Here is a 27,602-nt window from a genome sequence, read left to right as displayed (position 1 = left end):
AAAGAAGGTAGAGAAATTCTGCAAAAACACTTAAAATGTTAAAAGTTTTGGTGCTTAAAAGAATAAACTACAATCTGTGGGGAAAATCTCACTTATGTAGAACAGTTCAAAGACCAACAAAATTAGATAAATATATTTACCGTGTAAAGACATATGGAACGGAGGAGAAATCCCTTACTGCTCTATACATGGAAATACTGGTGCGACGAAATAGTTGAGTAAAACAGTTGTGAGTTTTCCACTGCTTTTCTTGGGGAAAAAAAAGATTCAAGATTCTGTTTTAAGGAAAGACCATTTTCAAGCTGCAGTGATTTGACAGTCAGATTACACATCACATTATGTATCCCTCTCGCCCCCTCTGTTTTTGAAAATTCACAAGTTTCCTTTATTCTCTCTTCATTCCATAAAACAAGTCATTCACTTACTACCAAGAACCCAAAATGCGATGAAAGAAATGCACTTCTCCTTAACGTCATACGTGGCTTGGACATGATTCTTTTAATGAGGTAATAATGAGGACCTGAACTTCTGTCCTGTCTGTGAATTATTTTAAATGGATACAAAGGAGGCCTTGGGAGACTCGTTTTTCCTCCCTGATTTTCTCACGCTGGCCTACACCTGACTTGAAGACGTAACAAACTCTATATGAGTTTTAAGCTCTGGAAGAATTTAAAAACTGGAATGTTTTGCTATCTTTTCAAAATAAAGGGGTCAAAACAACTGACCGTGGAACGCCCAGGTCTCCATGTTCAGAGGGGTGTATTTTAATAGCAGCAGTAGCAGCTGCTACCTAACATCAATCAAGCACTTACTGGGCCAGGCACTGAGCTATGTGCTTTACATAAATTATTTCATTGAAATGGCACAATAATCTTATGAAGGACTATTATTATTTCTATGTTAGAGATGAGAAAATCAAGACTTAGAGAAGTTAAGAATCTTGCCCAGTTTTCAAGATTAGTAAGTGGCAGAACTAGAATTTGAACCCGGGAGTTAGGTTTAATGTAGTACAAAGGACCAGGTGTTTTATTTTTAAAGTCCATCTGAGTATTAGATTGCTTGCTGCTTTAGAAATTGTCTTCTGAGTATATTAAAGAATATACAACACAATGAAATAAGAATAGTCATATACTTGCTTTTAGAACTTCATTTCTCTCTCCCACACTTCTCTGTTCTTCTCCCTTAAGTCTTAAGTCAGAACCGAAGGACGGAAGAGTGAAGATAAGAGGTAGGACTGAGTGAGTGATTAGCATTTTCTCCATCTGAAAACAGCTTGCTGAGGTAGCTCCTTTCAGAGCTAATTGATACACACGAACAATTTATTTCAGGCCCTGAAATTATCTCATAAAAGTAAACTTAAAAAAAAATCACTTTTATTATATATTTTTTTACAGGAGGTAAAGGGACCTTAAGAGACTGTCTGTTCAATCCTTGACATTATAGTAAAAGTACTGAGGATTCCCTGTAGATCGTAACTGGGACAAAACCACAATCCAGGCATTTCAGGGCCTAACCTGTGGCTGTTAACAGGCTGTGTGGCTCCTGTAATATTGGCCCTTAATCTGTATCAGTGAGGTGGCCTGGCTCTGGCTGACAAAGTTTGGATCTGAATGAGTACTCCATGTGGATATTATTTCTATCTGCACGTGATGGAAGCAAGGGGAAGGGACACACATTTGGAGAAAAGCTTAGAGTGGTCTAATGTGAATACAGTTTGTAATGTGAAACACAAAAAAGAGACCAGCTTCTACCTTTAGCAGATTATGACTCAAAGCACTTAGTCCTTTGCAAATTCTCTAACTATTGTAGAATGATTTCATGTTTAAGTCCACTCTCGTTCAAACATTTGCCAATTCATAAAAGTAACAGACAGGCTTATCTGGATTTATTTCCAGTCTAATCTTTCTATACCAATTGCCCAGATAAGTGTGTTTAAAGTCAAATATCTACAAGGTTCATTACATTTTGGCTGGGCTATATCTCTGATTTCTACAGAGTTCAGAGGGCTATAGATCTTTTAAATTCAATGTATTATAACTATAGGCTGCAATTGTTTGTGGTTCTGTGATTATAAATAAGTAGGTGGAATGCCTTAGAAAGCTTGGGTTTCATTTGAAATTTGAAGACTAGAGGGCTACAGTAATCATTAACCCCTGACTGAAACACTCCACTCGTGTGTGATCTTGGGAGTCATTTAACTGTGCTTGCCTCTCTTTTGCTCTCTATGATAAGAACTCATGCAAACATCACGTAACGTATCTAAAGTGCTGTGAATACTCCAGAGAAAGACACTGTACCAAGACCTTTTAAAGCTACTCCCCAGTATCCAAAGGGAGGGGAACCTAAACATAAGTAATTGAGGATTTTAATTCCACGTAACTTACCTATATCGTTCCTCCTGTAAGGCCTGCATTATTAAGGAGTAGTCCCTCTGATAATGTTCCTTGAGGGTCTCAAAGGATTCCTCTAGTCTGGCCTGGGTCTCCCGGATCTCCTGGATCTCATGTAGTAGCGCATCAAATCCTGAGCTCTGCATGTCCAGGGTGTTTGTTTTGGAGCTGGATGCTCCTACAGCAATGCCTCCAGTGGTGCTGTTGGCTCCCACTGAGCCTGACGTGGCACTAGAACAATCTTCCTCACTACCATATTTGGGGCTGGACTGAAAGTTTGAAATTACTCCCAAAGCCTTTCCCGCATCATCCACTTGCCCTTCCTCTAAAGAGTCCTTCAGGTTAGGGATATTGTCTGCACTGCCAAACTTATTCCGAATTAGTGAAGCGATCTCTCTGGGCTTAGAGACCACGGCCCCTGCTGCTGAATGGGTTGCCTGGGAGAAGCTGGAGAGTCCACCTTTAACACTGTCCACTACACCTTCACTGAAGCCGGTCACCTTTGCTCCCACATCCTTCAGACCCTGGTGCATGTCCCTGAAGACGTCCTTTGGCTGCCGGGGGATCCCATTCTGCTCCACCTCTCGGAGCTTCCTATGGTAGTGCTCAAGCTTCTTTTGTAGTTGGAGGATGGTCTGGGCAGATTTCTGGTTCTTCTTCTCAAAAACCTGCTTGATACGGGCGGCCTGCTGCTTGTCCGCACTGTTGGCAAGCTTCAGGTACTCGGCAACGTTGTCGTCCCGGGCTGTTTGTGCAATTTTGATTTGTTCTGTGAGCTTCAGGATCTTCTGCTGCAAGTGAGCAATAGCAGCCTTTGTGCGCTGAGGGTCTGGTGTTCCATCCACAGCGTCTGTGTGGAGGCTGCCATCAGTGCTGGAGGCCACCGCACTGGAAGTCTGGGGGAGGCTGCTTACTTCCAACCGCTCGATCTAGCATAAAAGCAAGAGGCGGATGTTAGAAGGAGCCCAAAAGGAGTAGCTCTCCAGAATCAATGGGCCCAAATGTATTGAAAATTTACTTACTCAGCACAGATAGCTGACCTAATTCCTCCTGTCCTGTACAAGCCCCATCTCCCTCTTGGATACTGTCCTCATACAAGTACCCTTTGCTTTAAGCATGAGTTCTATTTAAGTCTTTTGCTTTAAACAAAAAGACTTACACAAGACGTAAACTGGGGGTATTCTTCCTTTGCTAGAGGATTTATTACAGTATTTCTTTAAATAATAAACCTCTCCTAGTGGGTTTAAAGCATGAATTAATTCACAAACATTCAACACACATATTTTTGTTTAGAAGCATATCTATGTACAACAAGGTACATCTGTATTTCAATTTAATTATATGAATATCATCTTAGTATTCAGACATCACTGTATTCCAATTCATGCTTTCAGATTACGGTCATCTGAAAATGTTGGCGAGAAAAGGTAATTTAAGTGGCTAGATATAAAAATCCAATTGTTATCACAGTGTCTTTTTATCAAATCATGTCAAGGTTGATGCAATCATTCTCTCTGTTCTATTAGGGGCACTTAATGGGTAGCTGCAGACAGGTGAAGGAGGGAATGGGAGGGTACTGCTGAAAGGGCAAGGATGAACGTGGTATGTTCTTGAGAGTTCAAATCCCAAATCACAAGTAAATGTGATAAACTTAGGCAAGATAACATAGACAGTCAAGGACACAGACAGTAAGAGGTTAGTAATTAACAAGTCAATGACGAAGTTCAGACCTTTTGAAGCTCAAATTTTGTGAGTTCTATCTAGCAAAAGATTCTTATTAGGCAAGGGACTCCAAAACACATACAATGACTATCCTCTGGTATGCATGAGTGATCAATCAAGGAAGTTGAACAAAAAGACAAATTGTTCAGATTTGAAAACTTACACTATAATGCTTCAAAGCCATTAGCCAAAGCTAAGGGGAGGTCATGTTTCTCTAACTCAGGAGAAAGAAGTCCTTCAAGAAGGTGCCCCTGGGTGTGGCTTGTGGTGGTGAATTAGGGAAGGGCCCATGGAAAAAGGCTTTAGAAACTTACTCTCTATTGAGTAGTAACCGAAATAAATAATAAAATAACAATTGCAGGGAAACAAAAATTCCCAGTAGGAGTGACAGTGTACAAGTTTACCATCCCGGACACTAAGGGCACACTCTTTTCCTTGGTTCCCATCCCTAATCTGTCACCAGTAAACAATCTGCTAGGAAGAACTATATGTAGGTTACTCTCATATTTTAAAAAGTTGAATTAATTCTATAATGACAGTAATAAAACAAATCTGAAATAGTCATGAAATGCTGATAATTAACTTGTCAGTCTAGAGATGCATTCTCCTTTTTTCATCTTGGCTGTATCTCCTCAGTTTTACTGTCTGAGCACGGACTATGCCGATCTCTAAAACACATTTAGTTCGTTACTGGATTCAATATATTACTACTAATGTGAACAGAAACAATATTATTTTCCTTCTAGATGAACAAACGTGAAATACTGTACATTTAAATAAAAGCAAAAGAATAATTTAAAACTGAAATGAATAACAAAAATGACATTAGGCTCCACTAATAAAAAGAATATGCAGAATAGTTAGGGACTAGCACAGTAACTGTTTTGTGTCACTTCTCCATCTGTCCTGTTCATCTTTAGGTGCGTGCTAATAAGCAGTGAAAGGGCCAGAGGGAAGGGAGCAGAAGAGAGGATGAGCCAGAGTTCCAGATAAATCAAGTCGCCAAGACTTGCAAGAGAAGCTCCTGGAAACCCACTCTCTTCAGTTCCTTCGGTTCACTCTCTTAAGCTGTACAGAGTTCCCATTGTGTGATTTTCCTTCTGAATGGAGTTTCAGATCCCATAACTATAGTATGTAATATGACCCTGATTGTGTACTTATGTTTAATAGCTCAAAATCTACCACGGTATAAAAGGAAAGCAATATGAAACGTCTCTGGGCTTCCCTGGTGGCGCAGTGGTTGAGAGTCCGCCTGCGGATGCAGGGGACACGGCTTCGTGCCCCGGTCCGGGAAGATCCCACCTGACACGGAGCGGCTGGGCCCATGAGCCATGGCCGCTAAGCCTGCGCGTCCGGAGCCTGTGCTCTGCAATGGGAGAGGCCACAGCAGTGAGAGGCCCGCATACCGCAAAAAAAAAAAAAAAAAAAGAAGGAAACGTCTCTAGATCTAAGACTACAAGCTTATGCATGGTCTAGTTTTCTTAGGTTCTTTCTTATTACTTGAATATCAACTTATATGCATTCTTGTTGTCTAAAGAAGTGCAGACATGGAAATCAAGTTTAACTGTTACTCTGGAAGGACAGAAATTAATCATACTGCTCAAAAGATGGCTTTGGGACTAGAATCAAGGTTTGTTGTTGTTTTCTAAATTATTATTTATTTATTTATCAAAAAATAGTTGATTTACAATGTTGTGTTAATTTCTGCTGTACAGCAAAATGATTCAGTTACACATATATAATACATTCTTTTTTTTATTATATTTTTTTCTATTATGGTCTATCACAGAATACTGAATATAGTTCCCTGTGCCATACAGTAGGACCTTGTTGTTAGAATCAAGGTTTGATTACATCTCTAAAATTGAAAAAACCTGAATAAAGTTTCAATATAATTATTTACAAATCATCAGTTTAGATGTGTCTTTATTTCCCTGCACAGTAACTACAGAAATAAACCAGACTGTCTTTACTCCAACTCTGTCCTACCTGGCTGTTCGGAGCCCCACTGTGTCCTTCCAGTGTGTGACTCCCACTTAGAATCATCAATATGGCTGCAAGAGCACAGCTGACAGAATCCACTGTCCTCGGCCTTGAGAAAGAAAGCTAACCCACAGCTTCAGCAGGAGGGTAGTTTACACTTGAAACCATGAATCACTGGATTACTCAGTAACTCCTCCCAATCCTGGCAGGCACTGTTCTTAAAAAGGAAGGCGAGAGAGAGCAGGAAATCAGGAGAGGAGAGGAGGGGAAGGGAGGGGAGAGAAAGAGGAGGAAAGAGAAAGATATATTGAACTACAGAATTATAGGACAGGGGTTGTGCATACTCTCTCGGTATCTTTTGAATTATGAACCAAGTCCTTGGTGGCCTGAATACTTAGCACTGGAAGGGCCTGACTTAGCTTTGAGTTGTGAACGTACCAAGTGAAAAGTTCTCTTTTCCAATAGTCTTTGCTAGCATACTAGGCTATCCACATAAAACAACATAAAATTAGATTCCTACTTCACTCCAGACAAACAACTATTGCAAATTTGAAATGTATAATTGCAAATGTGAAAAGCAAATTTAAAACCTTTTAGAAGGCAGTACTGGAAAATAGGAAAGGGTTTTCTTATACAGGAAAAGGCATAGATCAGAAAAACAAGACTATTAAGTCTGGCTACATTTAGTGTAGCAGTGAAGCATGGATTCTGGCATAAACTGCTTGGGTTGGAAACTGGCTTTGCTACTTACTAGCCATGTGACATTGGGCAAGTTATTTAACCTCTGTCTATATCCATTTCATCAACTGTAAAATATGGATAATACTAATGCCCATTTTCAGAAGACTGTTGTGAGGAGGAAGTGAATCAATGAACATAAAAACTCTCAAAACAGTACCAGGCACAGTGTAAGCTGTTAGTACTGGCTATTATTTTTGTACCATGTAAGCGGTTCTTTTTGAAAAATTCAAATATTAAAAGATTCCAGAATATACTTCCTTCCAAGATCTTTCACATTTCAGGCATAAACTAGGGGATACGAAGAGCCTGAACCAAAGGAATAATGTAATTCAACATTACATAAAGTAACAATAGTCATCTTTCTTGACAGTTGGTCTTGTGGCTAAGCAGCTGGTTGCCTAATCTTCCAGTTCTCACAATAACCCTACAAAGTAGACACTGTTATCACTAATTTACAAGTGAACTGACTGTGAGGTGCCTCCTACTACCTTATCACTTGGCAATTTGACAACAGCAGCAGCAATATCACCTTCACAACAGGGTTTCCTATGACCATACCCCCTGAAGGGCTTTCAAATCTAATCATACCCACTAAATAGCAAGCAGCAGCCCACTTATTGCTGAGGTTAGAATTAATTTGTATAGAAAAAGCTAGGACCAAAAGTCAGTCAGTTAAACATATTTTGACTACTTATTGTAAGTTAGGCAATATGCTACAAGGCTAGAGATATGGTCAGAAGCCACAATTAATATCTAACTGTTGCTATAACAAGCAGACTATACTGCTTTGTTTGTACTTTGTCTCTTACTATTGAGAATTCATTGTTGAAATTATCTATTCACTGATCTGAATTAACTGACCAGAAAACAGCCCAAGAGAAAATTTTCAACAGCTATACCTCAAAACACTGATTAATCAAGGACAGAACTGGAGTCATCTATGGCAGAGTTTTGATAAAGCTTTATAATGGCTTTCAATTTTCATTTGCAAATATATTAAAGATCTGTCGACTTTCTCTAAGTGGATTAAAGTGTTAGAACACGGCAGGACCCAGCTCTGAGAACAGTCATATATAAAGGCAACACGGTGGAAAGGGCAATTTCAAGAGTAAAAGGACCTGGGTTCAAACCTGACTCTGTCACCTCACAGCTGTGTGTCTCTGGGCCATCTACTAGTTCTCTTTGAACCTAAATTTTCTCTTCCATACAATGGGGCTATCATTTTCTCATGAGATTATTTGAAAAGATGTTAAATGTGTGTTATGCCTGCCAAGCGAGGTAAGCATTCAAGAAGTTACCTTTTTCTATTCCTTACCTGGTTCATTACTCAAAATCCAAGATATGTATATTTGTAGCTAAAAAAGATTCAGAAATCCCTGACTTGACATTGCTATCTTCAATAAAAGTCACAGTCCCATTCTGCTTACTTAGTATGATGAAGTCATCTTATCTATGCTTTATAGAGTATTGTCTCTCTCAGGCAACCTCATACTCTGCACATTAAATAATCCGTATCTTTTCTGAGAAAATGAAGAAGGAATTTTACGATAAAAGAAGGGGGTAGAGAGTGAGGAAGTCTTTGTAGTTAATCTGAAAACAAATACAAGCTTGACTATCTTGGTTTTTTTGAAAGGGTATCTTTTCCAAAGCCAATTTCACAGAATGGGTTTTGCCGTCGCCTGTGCAAGTTGACGCTGGGGCACCTGCAGACCACTGTTCTGCCAAATATTTTCTCAGAGATACAGTAGCCATGTTTCGAATCAAAACTGGAGTGTATGGTTCAATTCAAGTACACTTAGTGGGGGCAATAAGATAGAATATTTGATTTGGGGGAGGCCACTCCCCAAATCCAATACAAATGGTAATCCCTAGAGATTCTTAATCTTGGCCCTAAGAACCAGAAGGAATCTACCTTCTAATCGATAATAAACATGAACAGGCTCTGGTTGGTCTTATAAGCTTTTCTTCTTCTGCCAGGCGGATTGTGTTGAGAACATAAAACACAAGAAAGAGTCCTGCCTTAGGTGTTACACAGCTCTGGATCTGAATTTTGCATCATCTCCTTCAGGCTTGCCTTTCCACCTCCCCCATGTCTCATCCCTAACAAAAATAAAAGAAACCCCACAGTCTATCAGCACTTTGTGAAGAAAGTATATCTTAATCATGACAATGTTTTTTCACCTATCTCCACAGTCTCACTGTAGAAACAAATGCCCTTCCCTCCTCACAGTCAGCACAACTCTGTTGAGCAAATTTCTCCTGTGCGATTCTGACCGAAGTTGAATTTGCCATGCTGTGAAATGGAGAGTAGATCTCAAGTGGGTGTAAAAGAAAATAAAAATAGACTAAATTCCACTATCCCACAGCAAGCAAGCCTTTTCTCTAAGCATTCCATATTCTGCTTTGGACCTAAAACCAAGTTTCATGTCATAGTCTAAAAAACAGGCCTTTTCAGTTGTGATAAAATTTTTTCTTAATTTGATAAATAATTCTTATACAGACCGAAGAGTTTCCTATAAGTTCTAGGAATCACCTTTGCACTTTTTTACACAGAACTTTAGTACATGAAACAACCCTAGGTTCCGTGGAGATGTGTCTGGATCACCACAAAGGGGAATAGTGAAGCCAAGTGAGCAGGACTCCTGGAACCCTGATTACCTCTTCTTTCATTTATTTTATATGGGTATCCTGGGAAATTTTTGCTTAGAAAAAGAAAAGGAAACAATGTTTTATTGTTTATTTTTAAAAAGTTTGACAGGGATGCAAGCATGGTTCAACATCTGCAAATTAATCAATATGATAGACCACTCTAACAAAATGAAGGATAAAAATCATGTGATAATCTCAATAGATGCAGAAAAAGCATTTGACAAGATCCAACACTCATTTTTGATAAAAATTTCTCAATAAAATGGGTATAAAAGGAGGATATGTCAATGTAATAAAGATCATATATGACAAACCCACAGCTAACATCATACTCGATGATGAAAAATAGAAAGCTATCTCTCTAAGATCAGGAACAACACAAAGATGCCTACTCTCACTATTCTTATTCAACATGACATTGGAAATCCTAGCCAGACAATTAGATAAGAAAAAGAAATAGAAGGCATCCAAATTGGAAAGGAAAAAGTAAAACCATCACTACTTGCACATGATATGATTTTAAACACAGAAAATCCTAAAGATTCCAAAAAAGTACTAGAAATAATAAACGAATACAGTAAATTTGCAGGGTACAAAATCAGTATTGAAAGATCTGCTGCATTTCTATGCACTAATAATGAACTAGCAGAAAGAGAAAATAAGAAAACAATCCTATTTTCAATCACAACAAAAAGAATAAAATACCTAGCAATAAATTTAACCAAGGAGGTTAAAGACCTGTACACTGAAAACTATAAGACGTTGTTTAAAGAAATTGAAGAAAACACAAAGAAATGGAAAGATATTCCACTCATGAACTGAAAGAATTAACATTGTTAAAATGTCCATACCACGTAAAGCAATCTACAGATTCAGTGCAATGCCTACCAAAATCTCAATGACATTTTTCATAGAAATAGAACAAAAAATCCTAAAATTTGTACAGAACCACAAAACACCCTGAATAGCCAAAGCAATCCTGAGAAAAAAGAACAAAGCTGGACATATCACACTCCCTGACTGCAAATTATACTACAAAGCTTTAACAATAAAAACAACATGGTACTGGTAGAAAAACAAACATACAGATCAACAGGACAGAATTGAGAGCCCAGAAATTAACCCACAATTAATTTATGACAAAGGAGCAAACAACATACACTGGAGAAAGGACAGTCTGTTCAATAAATGGTGTTGGAAAAACTGGACAGCCACATGCAAAAGAATGAAACTAGACCACTATCTTACACCATACACAAAAAATTAACTCAAAATGGTTTAAAGATTTGAAAGTAAGACCTGAAACCATAAAAATCCTAGAAGAAAACATAGGCCTTATAGTCTAACATGGGTCTTGCAATATCTTTCTCAGTATGTCTCCTCAGGGAAGGGAAACAAAAGCAAACATAAACAAATAGCACTGCATCAAACTAAAAAGCTTCTGCACACCAAAGGAAATCATCAACAAAACAAAAGACAACCTACTGAATGGGAGAAAACGTTTGTAAATGATATGACCGATAAGGGGTTAATATCTAAAATATATAAAGAACTCATACAACTCTACAATAACAACAACAAAATACAAACAATCTGATTAAAAAATGGGCAGAGTGGGACTTCCCAGGTGGCGCAGTGGTTAAGAATCCACCTGCCAATGCAAGGGACACGGGTTCCATCCCTGTCTGGTTCAGTAAGAGCCCACATGCTGCGCAGCATCTAAGCCTGTGTGCCACAATTACTGAGCCTGCACTCTAGAGCCTGCGAGCCACAACTACTGAGCTGCATGCTGCAACTACTGAAGCCCACGTGCCTAGAGCCCATGCTCCACAACAAAAGAAGCCACCGCAATGAGAAGCCTGCGCACCGCAACAAAGAGTAGCCCCCGCTTGATGCAACTAGAGAAAGCCCGCACGCAGCAGCGAAGACCCAACGCAACCAAAAATAAATAAAAATTTTAAAAAAAAGTTACTTCACACCCATTAGAATGGCTATTATCAAAAAGAAGCCAGGGCTTCCCTGGTGGCGCAGTGGTTGAGAGTCCGCCTGCCGATGTAGGGGATACGGGTTCGTGCCCCAGTCCGGGAAGATCCCACATGCCATGGAGCGGCTAGGCCCGTGAGCCATGGCCGCTGAGCCTGTGCGTCCGGAGCCTGTGCTCCGCAACAGGAGAGGCCACAGCAGTGAGAGGCCCACGTACCACAAAAAAAAAAAAAAGAAGAGAAATAACAAGTGTTGGTGAACAGAGAATAGGAAATCCTTGTACACTGTTTATGGGAATGTAAATTGGTGCAGCCACTATGGAAAACAGTGGAGATTCCTCAAAACATCAAGAACAGAACTACCATATGATCCAACTATTCTACTTCTGGGTATTTACCAGAATAATAGGAAACACTAATTTGGAAAGAGCACCCCTATAATCATCACAGCATTATTTATAAGCCAAGATACGGAAACAACTTAAGTGTCCATTAACTGACGAATGGATAAAGAAGATGTGGTGTGTGTGTGTGTGTATGTGTGGTGTGTGTATACACATACATATACATACACACAATGGAACACATACATATACATACACATATACACAATGGAATACCACTCAGCCATATAAAAAGATGAAATCTGAACATCTGTGACAACATGGATGGACCTTGAGGGTATTATGCTAAGTAAGTCAGATGGAGAAAATTTCACTCATATGTGGAATAAAAAACAAAATAAAACAAATAAATGAACAAACAGAACAAAAACAAAACACGTAGATATAGAGATTAGATTGGTGGTTACCAGAGAGGAATGAGGGTTGGGGGAGGGCAAAATGGGTAAAGGGGGTCAACTGTATGGTGCCAGATGGAAACTAAACCTTTGGTGGTGCACATGAAGTAGTGTATACAGAAGTTGAAATACAATGTTGTACACATGAAACTTATGTCAAGTTACAGACCAATGTTACAGCAATTAAAAATACACACACACAAAATCACACTCAAAAAAAGTTTGAAAAATCATTGATACACAAGTAATACTCATGACAAGAATCCTGGTCACTTGTGAATTTGGCACTACAGTCTAGTTTGTCTCAAACTTCCCTTTTCAATTGAGAACCACTTAAGGCCCCACTCTCTTTTCTACCACCAGCACTTTTCAGGTCCATCTTCATCAAAAACAAAGTTTTAAAATCACTTCATGGGTGACGTGCACTGAAATGTGAATTCTGGTGGGGTTTACTCTCTAGCTTTGTAGCTGAAGATCCTACCATGTGCAAAATTTTGACAAAAAAACTATATCATGGATCACTTGGAAATAATGGAAACTTTAAATCTATATATGCTAAGGGTCAAAACTATAATTTGGTTCTTCTGACATGGCACACTGTTTCACACTTCCAGGCTTCTGCCCACAAGGCTCCCTCGGCCAGTCCAGGGTATATTCTCCTTTCCTTTTCTGGCTGAAGGAAACCCAGTTCAGGCATAACCTCCTTCAGGAAATCTTTCCTGACAACCTCCCTCTCCCAGCTGGATTAATGGCTCCTCCTTTATATTCTTTTACCTATGTTTCTGTATCACTTGTCCCTATCACATTATGCTGAAATGACTGCTTGAGTGTGTTGCCTCCACTGACAGTTCCTGAGGGCAGGGGTCACATCACATTCATCTTTGTGCCCCAAGAAGGTACCACAATGCCTTGGACAAAGAAGATATCAAGTAAATGTTCAATATAAATGCTCATCAGCATCTCCTTAAAATGATTCTTTTAGATCTCATATGCCATGCAGTGACTGAGCCTATGTTACTCTGAATGGAAAAAAGGTCAGAATTTTTGTAAGAAAAATAGCTTCCAACAGATGATATTCATCCCTCCAAGGCTGCTGAGGAAAAACTGCTGACTGAGTTGAATATGAGTTTAGATTATTAACATCCTAAATGGCCAACCTGTTCCAACCCCACTGCAAAATATCCATTATGGAATTTAGGGCTGTTGCTCTGAATTGCTTTGTCACAGGAGGACTGATTTCCTGGCTTATGTGAAATACATCATTGAGGATTTGCACTGCCAGATGTACTTCAGGCCCGATGTTTGGATTTAATAGGTTCATGTGAGACTGGGAGGGAGGGAGGAAAAGGGAGGAAAAGGAAGGAAGAAAGGAAGGAAGGAAGGGAGGGAGGGAGGGAAGAGAAAGAAAGAAAGAGAGAAAGAAAGAAAGAATGAAAGAAAGTTAGTCCATAAGGAGCCTACAAAATCACAGTATCGATGGTGTAAGTATAAAATTATATTCTGCTTTGTTATGGTTAGGAGTTTTTTTTATAAGCACAGATTCTTTGAGCTAGAAAGGAACCAAACAGGTCATCCAGTGAGCCATGGCCGCTGAGCCCGCGCGTCCGGAGCCTGTGCTCCGCAATGTGAGAGGCCACAACAGTGAGAGGCCCGCGTACCGCAAAACAAAACAAAACAAAAAAACTCATATAAAACCCATGTGTGGATAAGCCAATTTGTAAAACTGCCACCAATGAGTTTCCCTTTACAGGTTAATTCCCTGCAAATACTTTTATGACACAGTCTAATTAAGACAAAAGATTTCTAAGCCTCAGCTTAATCCTATTTATTTCAAGCAATTCTGATAAAACAAATTCTAAAAAGCAATGAAAGAATTTGGAAAGCTCCATGGGTTTGTGATAATCTGGCTGTCTCTGAACTGGCTACTGTTAGGCTTGTTAGCTTGTGAAGAGTAAAGGCTCTAAGCAGGGGCTGTCCAAACTGTATACCCCCAATTCCATTTTATGGCTTAATTACTCTTCTTTCTCTTAAAATGGTCTTAAATATCATTTATTTGCTAACGGCTTCCAAATGCATACCGCAGCCCATACTTCCCTTAACTCTAGACTCATATATCCAACTACCTACTCAATATCTCTACCTGGATGTCTAACAATCATTTCAAATTTACTATGTACAAAACTGTGGGGCTTCCCTGGTGGCGCAGTGGTTGAGAGTCCGCCTGCTCATACAGAGGACGCGGGTTCGTGCCCCGGTCCGGGAGGATCCCACGTGCCGCGGAGCGGCTGGGCCCGTGGGCCATGGCTTCTAAGCCTGTGCGTCCGGAGCCTGTGCTCCGCAAAGGGAGAGGCCACAACAGTGAGAGGCCCGCGTACTGCAAAAAACAAAACAAAACAAAACTGAGTTCCTGACATCCCACAAACCTGCTTCCCCTGCAGTCTTTCCCATCTCAGATAATGGCTACTTCACTGATCCACGGGATCAGATCCAAAGCCTTAGTGTCATCTTCGACTCCTCTTTCTTTCTCATACCTTACCCAGTTAACATTAATAAAGACAGATGCTAATACATATAGTATAGTACTTACTGTGTGCCAGGCACTGTTCTAAGTTCTTTTTCAGTTTAGTAAATTGTTCAGTTCTCACAATGACACTGCAAGATGACTATTATTATTATCTCTATTTTATAGCTAAGAAAACCAAAGCATAGAGAATTTAAGTTGTCCGAGATCACAAAGTAAAGAAGTGGCAAAGCCAATGTTCGTACCCAGATAGTCTGGCTACAGAGTCTGCGTTGTTACCCCCTATGCACACTACACTGCCCCAGCAAAATGTTTTGGGCTCTACTTGCTAAAGAGATGCAGAATCTGACTACTTCTCACTATATCTCAACTGCTGCCACCCTGGTGTAAAACACTATCAGCTCTTGCCTGGACTACTGCAATGGTTTCCTACACTATTATTGCAATGATATTTTTATAATCAATTATATGAAGAGCAGCCAGAGTGGCCCTTTAAAAATGTAAGTCAAATCACAACAGTCTTTTACATCTAAAACTTTCCAGTGGCTCCATAACTCAGTCAGAGTAAAAGCCAAAGTCCTTACAATGGCCTAAATGACTATGATCTGGCACCTGCCCCACATCCATAATCTCTCTGACTCCACCTCCTACTACTTACTCATCCCTTCACTCCACTGCCACCAGCTACAATGGCTTCCTTGCTACTCCTAGAATGTGCCAGGCATGCACCATTTCAGTGCTTTTTCACTTCATGTTCCTTCTGTCTGGAACGCCCCTCCCCAGACACCTGCATGGCTTACTCTATCTACCTCTTTTAAGTCTCTGCTCCAATGTCACCTTAGTAGTGAGGTCTTCCCTGACACTGTATTTAAAATTACAGCCTCTGCTTCCATTATGAACTCCCTATTCTAGCTTCTAGACTTCTTTTCTCTCCATAGAACTTTTTACCTCATGACATATATTTTGATATATATCAACAAAAACTAGAATGTAAAGTCCACGAAGGTAGTGATTTTTGTGTGTTGTCCACTTCTGTTTCTCTAACACCTAAAACTGTGCATATAGCACTTAGTAGCTGCTTAAATGTTTCCCGAATGAATGAAATTATTTCCTATTCACTTATCTATTCAGAAACTATTTTGGGTACTGGCTGTTTACAATTCTCTTTCATTACAACCTAAAGTGTTTTTGTTTATTGTAATACCAAGAGGTCTTAACAAGGTTATTTATAACTTTATCTGCATTATAATAGGATCCTATTAAATCAAAGACTGACTTCTAATGCTCCTTGAAATATCTTACTGTCATACATTAAGAATATTTGGCTCACTATGGAAAACCATGTGGAGGTTCCTCAAAAAACTAAAAATAGAGTTGCCCTATGATCCAGCAATCTCACTCCTGGGCATATATCCAGACAAAACTATAATTCAAAAAGACACATGCACCCCAACATTCATTGCAGCACTATTTACAATAGGCAAGACATGGAAACAACCTAGACATCCATCAACAGATGAATGGATAGGAAGATGTGGTACATATATATAATGGAATACTACTCAGCCACAAAAAGAATGAAATAATGCCATTTGCAGCAACATGGATGGACCTAGAGATTATCATACTAAGTGAATTAAGTCAGAAAGAGAAAGATAAATAGTGTATGATATCACTTATATGTGGAATCTAAAATATGACAGAATTGAGCCCAGCTACGAAACAGAAACAGACTCACGAATATAGAGAATAGACTTGTGGTTGCCAAAGGGCAGGGAGTTGGGGGAGCGATGGAGTGGGAGGTTGGGATTAGCAGATGTAAGTTATTATATATAGAATGGATAAACAACAAGGTCCTACTGTGTAGCACACGGAACTATATTCAACATCCTATGATAAACCGTAATGGAAAAGAATAATAAAAAAATGTATATATATGTATAACTAAATCACTTTGCTGTACAGCAGACATTAACACAACACTGTGAGTCAATTATACTTTAATAAAAAAATTTTTTTAAATATTTGGCTCAGACATCAGACATTTTTCAATTCGAAAGGCTTATGAATTAAATGCCCAACATTATTACTTTCCTATGTGAACTATTTGAACATTTCTAGGATTATCTCACTAGGTTTATTCCTCAGATAGGTATCTTCTGAGGCTATGAAAGCTCAAGGTTCAATCTGCCTTATACGTAAATCTGATGATGATGGTGATAGTCTTAAATGTACTAGTAATTGAATGTTTACTATGTACCTGGTGTTGCTGTAAGTGCTTTGCTTGTATTTACCTAGTTAACCCTCAAAACAACCTTAGGAAATATATGCTATTATAATCCCTAATTTTACAGCTGAGGAAACTGAACTAGGAGAAGTAAAGTAACAAGGTCACACAACGGTAAGCAGCAGGGCCAGGACTTAAATCCCATAGGTTTCGGCTTCAGAGTCCTTGTCCTTAACTATTTCCCTATAATGCTTTTTGTAACAGCCACGATTACCACCAGTTGGATCAACATAAAAAGGAGGCATTGATGATTTCTACAAAGTCAGACTCCAGATGGGAATCCCATATTTAGGATTACAACCCCCTTCCTAAAGTCTATTAAATATATATATTATATATATGGAGCATGAAGTGAGGTACTACTAGAGCTATCCAGATAGTAGTAGTATGGCACTGTCCCAAAGCAGCTAACATAAAGGGAAGTACAGGCAAAAAGTAACTTAACATTTCTATGATCTTTAAAAACTGATGACTCTCAAGATATTAGATAGTTTACACAGCAGGTATTCAAACTTTATATGTGTATCTGCTTTATTCTACTGTACAAAAAAGCAGCTATGTTCTCAAAATTAAGTACAAATTCTAAGAAAGGTAAGAGCCTAGAGTATCACTTGTCAAAGATTTTATATATTTTTTAATGAACAGAATTGATCTGAGAAGAGTTTATCAAGAGTGCAATAATGATCTGTCCCTCTTTTTAAATAAATTTATCTTAAAATAATTTTTATTTAGTTGCAAGTAATCAAATCATGGTAGAACTACAGTCATTCCTTTGTGATATAATGTTTAGAGCTGCTTAGATTTTTCTCATTCAAGATCTGTAACGACAATGGATGATATATAAACCAACGTTCTCAAATAGAACATAAGGGATACAATCTAGTTCATATTTCCAAGTTATAATGGGACAACTACGCTAAAAGAAAGGTCTAAATTGAACACATCTATATAAAAAAAGCATAAATATGTGACTGGTATAAATTTCAGAGGGTAGTCCAATTGTCTCTCAGGTTTTTAAATGGAGGTATCTATAACTCCTAAAAGGGGTAAGAAATCACTGAAATTCAGCCTTCCAAAGAATGAAAATCAATACATACAAATATTAACTGAGATAATAGGAAGGAAATTCAACTATTTAAAGATGTCTGAAGAGACAAATTGAATGCTTAAGCCTCTGTGAAAGAATTACTTAAATGGGAAGGAGCCAACCTTCATAACTTGTTTGTGCATTTCTACACTCTGTTCCCTGGGGGGAGGCTTGCTCAACTGTGGACAGTGCTATCCTATCAGGGAGCACTAGGAAATATGTGGGTCACGCCTCCTGCAACGCACAGCCTTACCCAGTCTTAAACGCCAATAAGTGACCTCACTGAAAAAAGTACTGCATGGGTTCTAGAATTATTCCAGAGAATGGGAAAAGAGGAGACACAGAGAACAAGATCAGCCATGAATTCTGGTCCTTCCTGTCTTGGTCAATTCTTTCACGTGTGATAAGTAACAGCAAGATTTCAGTTTTTCTGATAAATTACAAATAAAGTAAAAGTAAAAAAGTATGTGATGAAAATGACTAACTTAGGGATTTTGCGTATTAAAGGAAGAACTTTTCTACTATGTAGGCAGAAAAGTTGTATGTAGGTATCTATAAGGTACAAATGTAAGACAGCCTAGAGAAAATCAGTAGATAGATGGACTTCATGGTGCTATGAGACTAAGGAAGCAGGGTGTAGAAAAGATCAAGGCTTCTACTATTTAATTAATTTTGCAATTATCCTTTGTTCTTCTTATCTAATGTACTGAATAAAGGTGGAATCCCTGCTCTCAAGAAACACACAACCTAGTTGGTGAGACAGAGAAATGAAACACAGGTCTGATTAAGCAAATGATATGGTAGATATGAAGGTAAAGTACTTCTTGAATACAGGAACGGAGAGGGAACAGGGAAGGCTTCTTGGAGGAGGTGAAAAACGAAATGAGCCTTGAAGGAAGAAGTTTTTGATAAAAATGAGAAGGGGTAAGGAAAGGCATTTCAGGTTGACCGCCAGTATGAGCAAAGGCCCAGAAGAAGGAAATGTAATAGCCTCTTCAAGACGACTGAATGGTTCATGAGACTGTAAAAGTATGGCACAGGAGAGGGCTATGGTGGGAGATAAGCTCCCAAGGTAGGTCTAAACTGTTTTGGACTTTATTCCGAGGATATCACTAAAGGTTTCCCAATGGTAAAGGTAGTACAATCTCCTTTGGAATCTAGATGTACAGATCCAAAGGGCTACTTGACTATATCAAAATCTACATGACCAAAACCAAACACTGTGATCCTTCTCGAAACCTGGTTCTCTTACAGTATTCTATACCTCAGGGAAAGCATTACTATCCATCAGGTTACACAAGCCAAACCAAACCATGCCAAAGCCCAGGAATCATCCTTGACATCATCTGCCTTCTACCTATATCCAATCCAATACCAAGTCCTATGTATTTTACTTTCCAAATTTCTGTCAAATTATAATACTTCCCACCTATCTCTACTTATTTCTACCGTCAAACCCTTAGGACAAAATCTTGTCCTCTCAGGACTTCCCTGGCAGTGCAGTGGTTAAGAATCTGCCTGCCAATGTAGGCGACACGTGTTCTAGCCCTGGTCAAGGAAGATCCCATATGCCGCGGAGCAACTAAGCCTGTGTGCCACAACTACTGAATCTGTGCTCTAAAGCCCGCAAGCCACAACTGCTGAGCCCGCGCTCTAGAGCCCACGAGCCACAACTACTGAGCCTACATGCTGCTACTGAAGTCCGTGCGCCTAGAGCCCGTGCTCTGCAACAAGAGAAGCCCACGCATGGCAACGACAAGTAGCCCCTGCTGGCTGCAACTAGAGAAAGCCCGTGAGCAGCAACGAAGACCCAACGCAGCCAGAAGTAAATAAATAAATACATAAATTTATTTTAAAAAAAAGATTAAATTGAGGAACAGAACTATTAAAAAAAAAATTTTGTCCTCTCTCTCCTGAATCACTTGCCCTGACTGATCTAGCTGCATTCATTTAGGCCCTCAATTAAACTAAAGAATTAAAAGAAGAAAAAAAAGGAAATCCTAAATCACCCAATGCTTAAATTATTTTAGTAGCTTTCCACACTCTTAAAATATTAAGAACAAGAATGTGAACTTGGTCTATAACGTCCTATGTGATTGATTGGGCTCTGGACCTCTCTCTAGCTTCATCTTATAGCATGCTCCTCTCACTCTAGCCACACTGGCCTTTTTTAGACCCTGCTGCTCATCCTGTTTCTTCTCACTGTGGATGAAGAATTGTTGCTCACCATCTGCCTCTACAAGGATGAAGTCACTAGCCACCATAATTGCTGACCTTCAACACACCCTGAAAGGAGCCAGGGCAGAGATCAGGAATGAGGCACTCTGTGCTCCGGGAAAAACTGGCAGAACAGGGCTTCAGATCGTTAGATATTTTTCAGATTTTATGATCCCAATTTCTTGCATCTTCTCATATTTAGAAAAGCACTTAAATCATTAATGGAGGCATCTGCTCCTTGTGACTAGTGGCAACTTTCTGTCAACATGTGTGCTTGACTGCATGAATCCCCCTTCACCAAAATCACATATATACTGAACTCCCCACCTACCTCTTTGGAGTAGTTCCTCACAGCTATCTGAGAGGCTGTCTCCCAGGCTACAGTCCTCATTTTGCCCCAAATAAAACTTACTTCACAACTCTGACGTTGTACATTTTTTTTTCAGTCGACATCAGCATAGGGTCTTTACACATGTAATACTGCCTATTGTCATTTCTTCAACTCTCAGCCAGGCGTTTTGCTAGGCGCTTTGGCATATATTGACAAAAAAATAAACTCTCTGCCTTCATGACACTTAGGGCTGAGTGGGGAAAAGTGGCAGAAACAGAAAAACGGGTAATCAAATAACATAAACTGTGAAAAGTGCTGCAAAGAAAAAGAACACAGTGCTGTGAGAAAAGGAATAATGTAAGGCCGAGAAACCTACTTTAGACTGGGAGGTCACAGAATAATTCTTTGAACAGGGGCATTTAAACTGAGTTCTCAAAGACAGAAAAGGAAGTTTTTACTTTAACTGGCCCACAAATGAAAAGATGTATTAATACTGTAGGTTTCATGTGCCAAGAAAATATAGAATTTGGAATTTTAACATAATCAAGATGAAAATACACAGTTAACCCAACAATTCAATAGAAGAAAAAAGATTTGTCTATTCACTGCTTCTTAGAACTCACTTGGTGAAAGGTTGAGACTGTGTTACCAAAAACTTAAGGAAGAAGCAGAAGGGTGATGAGAAAGGAAAAGGCCAGTAAACAAGGAGGGGGCCACCTGCCCAGTAACCTAATGGAGTATATGGATAGCTGTATTTACAAGGCTTATATAACCAGTGAGTCAGCAAAAAGCCAGGTGTCAATGGTTTTCTTCTGTGCCCCTCTAAGCAGCTAGAAAACTTGGCTCTCTCCACTGGTGAGAAGTGGGGGGGCTCAAGGACAAGGTCTGAGGTAGGCTAATAAAACAGTCACCATACCATCCAGCAACACTTGCCTAAGAAAGGATGAGGAAAAGTAAACCTTCATGCTTAGAAAAACACAAGAAACAGGATCCAACTTAAGGCAGATTAGAGTAAGGTAGGATTTCACAAAACTAATGTGACTATTTCTTTAACTTGCAATAAAATGCTTATTAAAGATCCCCAAATCAAGACTCCAGAATCTGCTGAAAGCAAACCCTAGATTTTAAAGAGAAAATATCTTTACCTTTTTTGAGGTCCATAAGTATTTCAGGGCTACTTTCTACAACCATCTTTTCTCTAATAAACGTTAATATGTATTAATAATAACAGAAAAAGGCCTCATAATGATACAACTGGGCCTGGCAAAGAAAAATTGTACAAAATAAAACATAAAAGGGATTAAATCACAGTACAGGCAAAGAGATAAAGCACTAACAACCACTTGATAATGAACATCAATGCTAATGAATCTAAGATAAACACCCACCAATGCACAGCTATGAAAATAGCAGACTCCTCAACCTGCCTTCCTCCACCTCCATACTTATATTCTCAGCCTATTACTGTTCCAGTGGCAACAATTTAATAAGAGCAAGAAGACTTTATTTTTTCTTCTCCACTTCAGGCCATAGGGAAAGCTGGGGGGGAAAAAAAAAGGAGCAGGGGTAATTATGACTGTTCAAAGAAGAGAAGGGATATCTTATTGTTAGCGTTCTTTGCTCTGGAAATTCCTAGCTTCTGCCTCTTCATGGATATGGAAAAAACTTGATGATTATTTCTGAAGGTCACAAAACTGAATGACCAGAAATAATGGTTTCCTTTCAGCTCCCTTGGCTATCCCTTACCACCAAATGTGAATCTCTAAAATGTTTTAGTTATTGCTAACAGTCAATTCTATATAGCTGATACAGAAAAGTAAAACCAAAAAAACAAGAAAAGATGGGGGGCAAGGTGGTGGAGACCCAAAACACAAGCAACACATTTATCTTACCAAAACCCCCTGTCAGGCAGTCTGCTGATTTTGCTTGCCACAAAGCTCATCCTTCATTTGTGCACTGCCAGAGCAAGCTTGGATCGTGCAAACAATCACAACCTCTTTTGGCTCTAAGCTCTTTCCATTTGTCCCAGCTTCCAAACTGCAGAGGAGCTGTGGCATAGTCTGTCAAGGCTGCACATACTTGGTTTCCGAGAATAACGCTGTAAATGAGGACAGCTACCACTGGGAATGCATTCCCCCGCCAACAGCCGGCCGAAATGAAGCTTCTAGTTGATCCCTGGGCTTCTCACCTTCACAGCTTCAGAGAAGTGACTTTCACAGAACAGGCAGGTACAGCCACACCACATCAACATCCCTGCATAGCCAATCCTCCGCAGTGCCTTCCTCAGCCTTCATACAGTTCCGGTTCTGTCTCCTGCATCAACTCTTAGAGCTTTCTACATCTGGGAGCCAGGGAGGACTCTGCTGAATAAACAGAAAGCTTCTGCCAAACAAGCATCCGTGTGTGTATGTGTGTGCGTGTGTGTGTGTGTGTGTGTATGTGTATGCGCGCGCCTGGATGTGGGTGCAGTTTGCTAGAGCTGCTAATGCAAATGAATAGTTGAATAGTTTGAGAATGGAGATCACAGACAGTAGCTGCCTCTCTTCTCGAGCTGTGAGCATCTTTTATAAGAGACAAAAGCACCAAACTGGCTGAATTTAAAGCTACAGAACATTAATTCACCATCCACATTTGTATTTTCCTTTAAAACCAGATAAGGTTTAGAGAATAGCTTAAAGAAGGTTAAAAACATTCTAAATAGGATAACACTGTTTAGGTAGCTTGGTTCAATAAATACAAAGAGAAAACAATCTACCCATGTTTTGACAAAGGACTAAAAGATCGGCAGGACAAATTTCTATGCTTTTCTAATGTTTCTTCTCTTATTTTCATTTTAGGTTCACAAAGTCATTTAAATGAAAACTGAGCAAGAGAAAGACTTCAGAAAGACTTCTTGTGCAGAGCATGAGACCCTGAAGTCTTTTTCACTATGGAAAAAGGGAGAAAAAGCTTCTGAATGAAAAGCATTAAGGTCTCTGAAGTTTAAGCAACAGATTAAAACACCACAATCGTAAACCTGAGCTCAGCTTCTGTACCATCACATACTATTTATTCAATACCCACGATACTGCATGAAAGAACTGAATGTCTTGAAGAAACTGTTTCTGCACTGAAAAAGTCACTTTGGGATTTATCCTTAAACAACCTATCAGATCTGAGCTTTATTTCTTCATTTATAAAAGTAGTTTTGGGAAATGCACACAGGAAGAATTTTAATGATTATAAAATATAGTGTAGCGTGTACAATGTATAATAGCTAGTAACATTTTTTTGAAGTTAACATGCACAAAGGTTAACATGAAGACAATTTGATATAGTACAGTATAGTCCTTTCTATGAGCCTAAAGCTGTGATCATTTCTATACTTAAATTTAAGTATGGGGCTGGAAGCTCAAGCCAGCACGGTACTGAGAGGTCAAAGAAGGTTCTTCTATCAGCATTCACCAGCTTCCTTAGCATTTTTCATTTAAAATCAGAGAAAGTACTCTGAATGGAATCCAAAGTATCTTGAATGAATTTGAAGAAAATTCTGGGTTAAAATCATGGCTCCAGAAATTCCTCTTTTATCTCTAGAGGCACAGAACTCAGACCCTGACTCTCCAGAACAAATTAATAAAGAATTTTATGACTTAATATAAGTTGTGTCTTTGCTTAAAAATTAGGTTATAAGGTTTCAACAGAGTAAATATTTGTTTCTACAAAAACAATGACAAAAAAACAAAAAAAAACCCCAATCCTGCACTGCTAGCATCAACATTAGCAGATGTTTGCTCAATTCTGTTTATTAGCATTTTAAATATACCTTCTTTTAAGACAATTATGTTCATTGTAGAAAACTCTGAAAACACGAGTGGGCGTAAAAGAAAGCAAAATTATGTGTAACCTCATCACTTAGAAAAAACCAAACCAAACATTTCTGTCATGAGCTCTTTTATTCTCTTTCCTTCCCACTGAGATCACTGAAGCAAGTGTTGATACAAGGTGTCATAAGATCAAAACTGCCTTGACTGGATGAGCTGCCATATGTAGAGAGCAGCCCTGAAGAGTTTCCTGGGTGTGTAAGACCTTGCGTGTGAGAAATGTTCACTGTGTATTTATATGAGGGTCATGATCTTACCTTACAAAAAATTATTCTCAAACAGTTTTTGAGGTTCCACCAAGATGCTAATGAATTTACCCAAGTTGTCAGAGAAGTACCCCTCACTGGCTGCCTTAGCCTGGGTACAAGTCTTCTTGGCTCCCAAAGAAAATCTCAACTGGCAATAGAACATTAATTTTGCTACTTTCTGGTTCTTTTGATTTTTTTTCTCTTGCTGATTTTGTTTGTTTCTGCTTTATGATAAATTACTCCTCATTGATGGCAGCACAGAATGAGAATTTGATTTTAATAATTTGACCATGTGGTGGTCTCTTCAGAAAAGTGATACACAATAGATCTATTTTCTGTTGGGTAATAAACCAAAAGAGAATTCAGTTTGTTAGACTTTTCTTTTTGCCCATTTGTCTACATTGAGCTCAACTCAATTAAAAATGCTGTATATATTAGAAAGGGGAACAGCTCTTTGAGATCTGTACTGGTAAGGTTTTGCGCTTACTTTTGATTCATGGCTGAAGTTGTAGAACTGAAGCCATAGCTCTCTGTGTGACTGTGTCTGTAATTCAGAAAGATCTTGACTTCTTGTTGTGTAAGTATAAAATGTTTTCCTATTTTTAGAAGACGTTAAAAATTAATTATAATAGCTCTTAAATTAAGGGGTTCTGTTCTCGTTGGTTTTATAGAGCTAAATAAGCACTTACGTATCAAATATTCTTAGAAGTCCAAGAAAACGAACTGAACATGTAATACTTCAAATATGTTAGACAAAGAAAAAAAATCCTTCCTACAGAAACTACTAGTTCTGAAACATTTAAAAAATCCAAATTCATATAATTAAGTTAAATATTTTGCAAATCAAGACTAGATTTGTAAACAAAAAAAAAAACAAAGAAAAAAGATTAGTTTTGTCCAAGTATAATACTGCACACATTTTAATTTACTTGGGTTTGTTTTAATTCAGATTAAAATTAATCTGAACTTCCTAAATTTACTTATACAGGTTTACTGATCAAACAAGTTAATAGTATTCTTCTTATATAATGTCTGATATTTAGAAAAATGAAAATTTGTGTTCATCTAAATTGAGTCGTAATACTGAAGAACTTTTTTTTTTTTTTTGCGGTACGCGGGTCTCTCACTGCTGTGGCCTCTCCCGTTGCGGAGCAACAGGCTCCGGACGCGCAGCCTCAGCGTCCATGGCTCACGGGCCCAGCCGCTCCGCAGCACGTGGGATCCTCCCGGACCTGGGCAAGAATCCTTACACTACGCATCGGCAGGCGGACTCCCAACCACTGCGCCACCAGGGAAGCCCCCCTGGATAACTTTTTATATCAATAGCAATTATGTGTCAGCTTAAATACCTCCAAGATCTTATGGCAATTTAAAATCTTGGACTAACGTTAAATGAAGCTAATTAACAAATAATTCTTAGATGCTCAGATAAATTTCTAAGTAAATAGAACACTAAATGTTGATTATTAAGCATAGTTTTAAGTTGATATACATTTGCTTCTTATTTCTATATGCTGTTAGAGTGGCTATATCTTCAGGTCATATTACCAATCAGGTTCATTTTGCCACTTTAAGAAGGTGTAAGAGAAGTGTGGGGCTGTAGAAAATCTGTTATCTGTATTCAGGAGCCTTTCTGTTCTGCTAAAATCCTTGTGTGTGACAGATATTTCTTATTATCCATTCCCTCCACCTAATCTTCTCTCTGAAATATAATTGATATAAGAGGTTCGAACTACGCTAGGAGCAACAGTACAAGGTGTAAAGTCCTTTTGTTTCTGAAGGAAAAAGAGCATTTTTGTCCCAAAGTAAAGTGGCAGTTTGTTCCAGAATTTGAAAGAAAGACAAGTCTTAGAAACTGAATTTGATTTGCCTTGGTTTATACTACTGGGATCTGAAAAGAAGATATGAAATATGTCCAAATTTTGCAAAATTCAATCAGTTTTGATGGGCTAGTTTCTTTGGCTTACTGATTAATGCCTTCATCTACAATATGAAAGATTATTCTTTATCTTCTGTGTAATTTGCCTAGATAGCAGAATAACTTTCTGGCCTTATGTTGGATTTACAATGTTCTTAATGATTAAAAAAACAAAACAAAACAACCAGAAAGAACAAAGGTTTTTTACTTGTGAAAGAGCCAAGTTCTTTAAAATTGCATTCCCTTACATGTTTATTATAATGTTTTATTGTCATTTTGATTAAATAACCAAGTACTGTTTCTCATCCATGCTCCTATCTTAATCAAGGGCCCAAATCTCTTTCAACAATTCTTTTGATTTGGCCTTCCCAAGACTGGCTCCTAAATACAGAAAAATGAAACTTTCAGGTTAACTGTTACACCTAAAACTATCTTTGAGTCTCATGGAAAGGAATGTACAAGGTACTCTACAAACTATTGCTACTCCAAAGAACAGACCCTTAGGTACATGTTTCTGAGCTGACATCACTTAGATAACTTTCAGGATTTACCAGTGGACTAGACCAGGATTTCCATGATGCTTTTCAGTCCAGAAGCAGATATTTCGTGAAAGCAGACTGCTGACCCAAGTTCCATTTGAGCAAGAACTAACTATACAGGACGGAATGAACTGATGAAGGAAATTTTATTGTGGTTTTTTGTTTAGAATACTGTTGATGTTCTCTTAATGTTCTATTTTTTGTGGCTACATGAGGAAGCCCTTTTACTTTCTTCTTAAACTATTTCTAACTCACATTTTAGTAGACTCTGCTTTTGTGATCTAAAATAAAACATTAAGTAGTATCTGATTTTCACTGAATCAACAGC

General features: G+C 38.6%; 1 protein-coding gene across 9 annotated transcripts in view; it reads right to left on the bottom strand.

The window, feature by feature from the left end:
• TMCC1 (transmembrane and coiled-coil domain family 1) overlaps positions 1 to 27,602 on the bottom strand; it is a 214,666-nt gene that overhangs the window by 19,364 nt on the left and 167,700 nt on the right. For 4 of the 9 annotated variants that reach the window (XR_003430144.1, XM_027093858.1, XM_027093859.1 and 1 more), the window contains one exon: positions 2,385 to 3,319. Coding sequence is in view for 8 of the 9 variants with exons in the window: in XM_027093858.1 (XP_026949659.1) it covers positions 2,385 to 3,319 (935 nt within the window). In the remaining variant the exon portion in view is untranslated. Of the gene's footprint in view, positions 1 to 1,188; positions 1,298 to 2,384; positions 3,320 to 6,101; positions 6,198 to 22,601; positions 23,070 to 27,602 lie in introns of those variants that run through there. The other 5 variants (XM_027093862.1, XM_027093861.1, XM_027093865.1 and 2 more) reach the window with 4 other exon arrangements.

Source organism: Aethalodelphis obliquidens, unplaced genomic scaffold (genome assembly GCF_003676395.1).
Source record: "Aethalodelphis obliquidens isolate GAN/ISIS:26980383/991018 unplaced genomic scaffold, ASM367639v1 scaffold86, whole genome shotgun sequence".
In the NCBI taxonomy this organism is placed as follows: domain Eukaryota; kingdom Metazoa; phylum Chordata; class Mammalia; order Artiodactyla; family Delphinidae; genus Aethalodelphis; species Aethalodelphis obliquidens.
The sequence above is the reverse complement of the archived record's forward strand: the minus strand, read 5'-3'. Positions and strand labels throughout refer to the sequence as shown.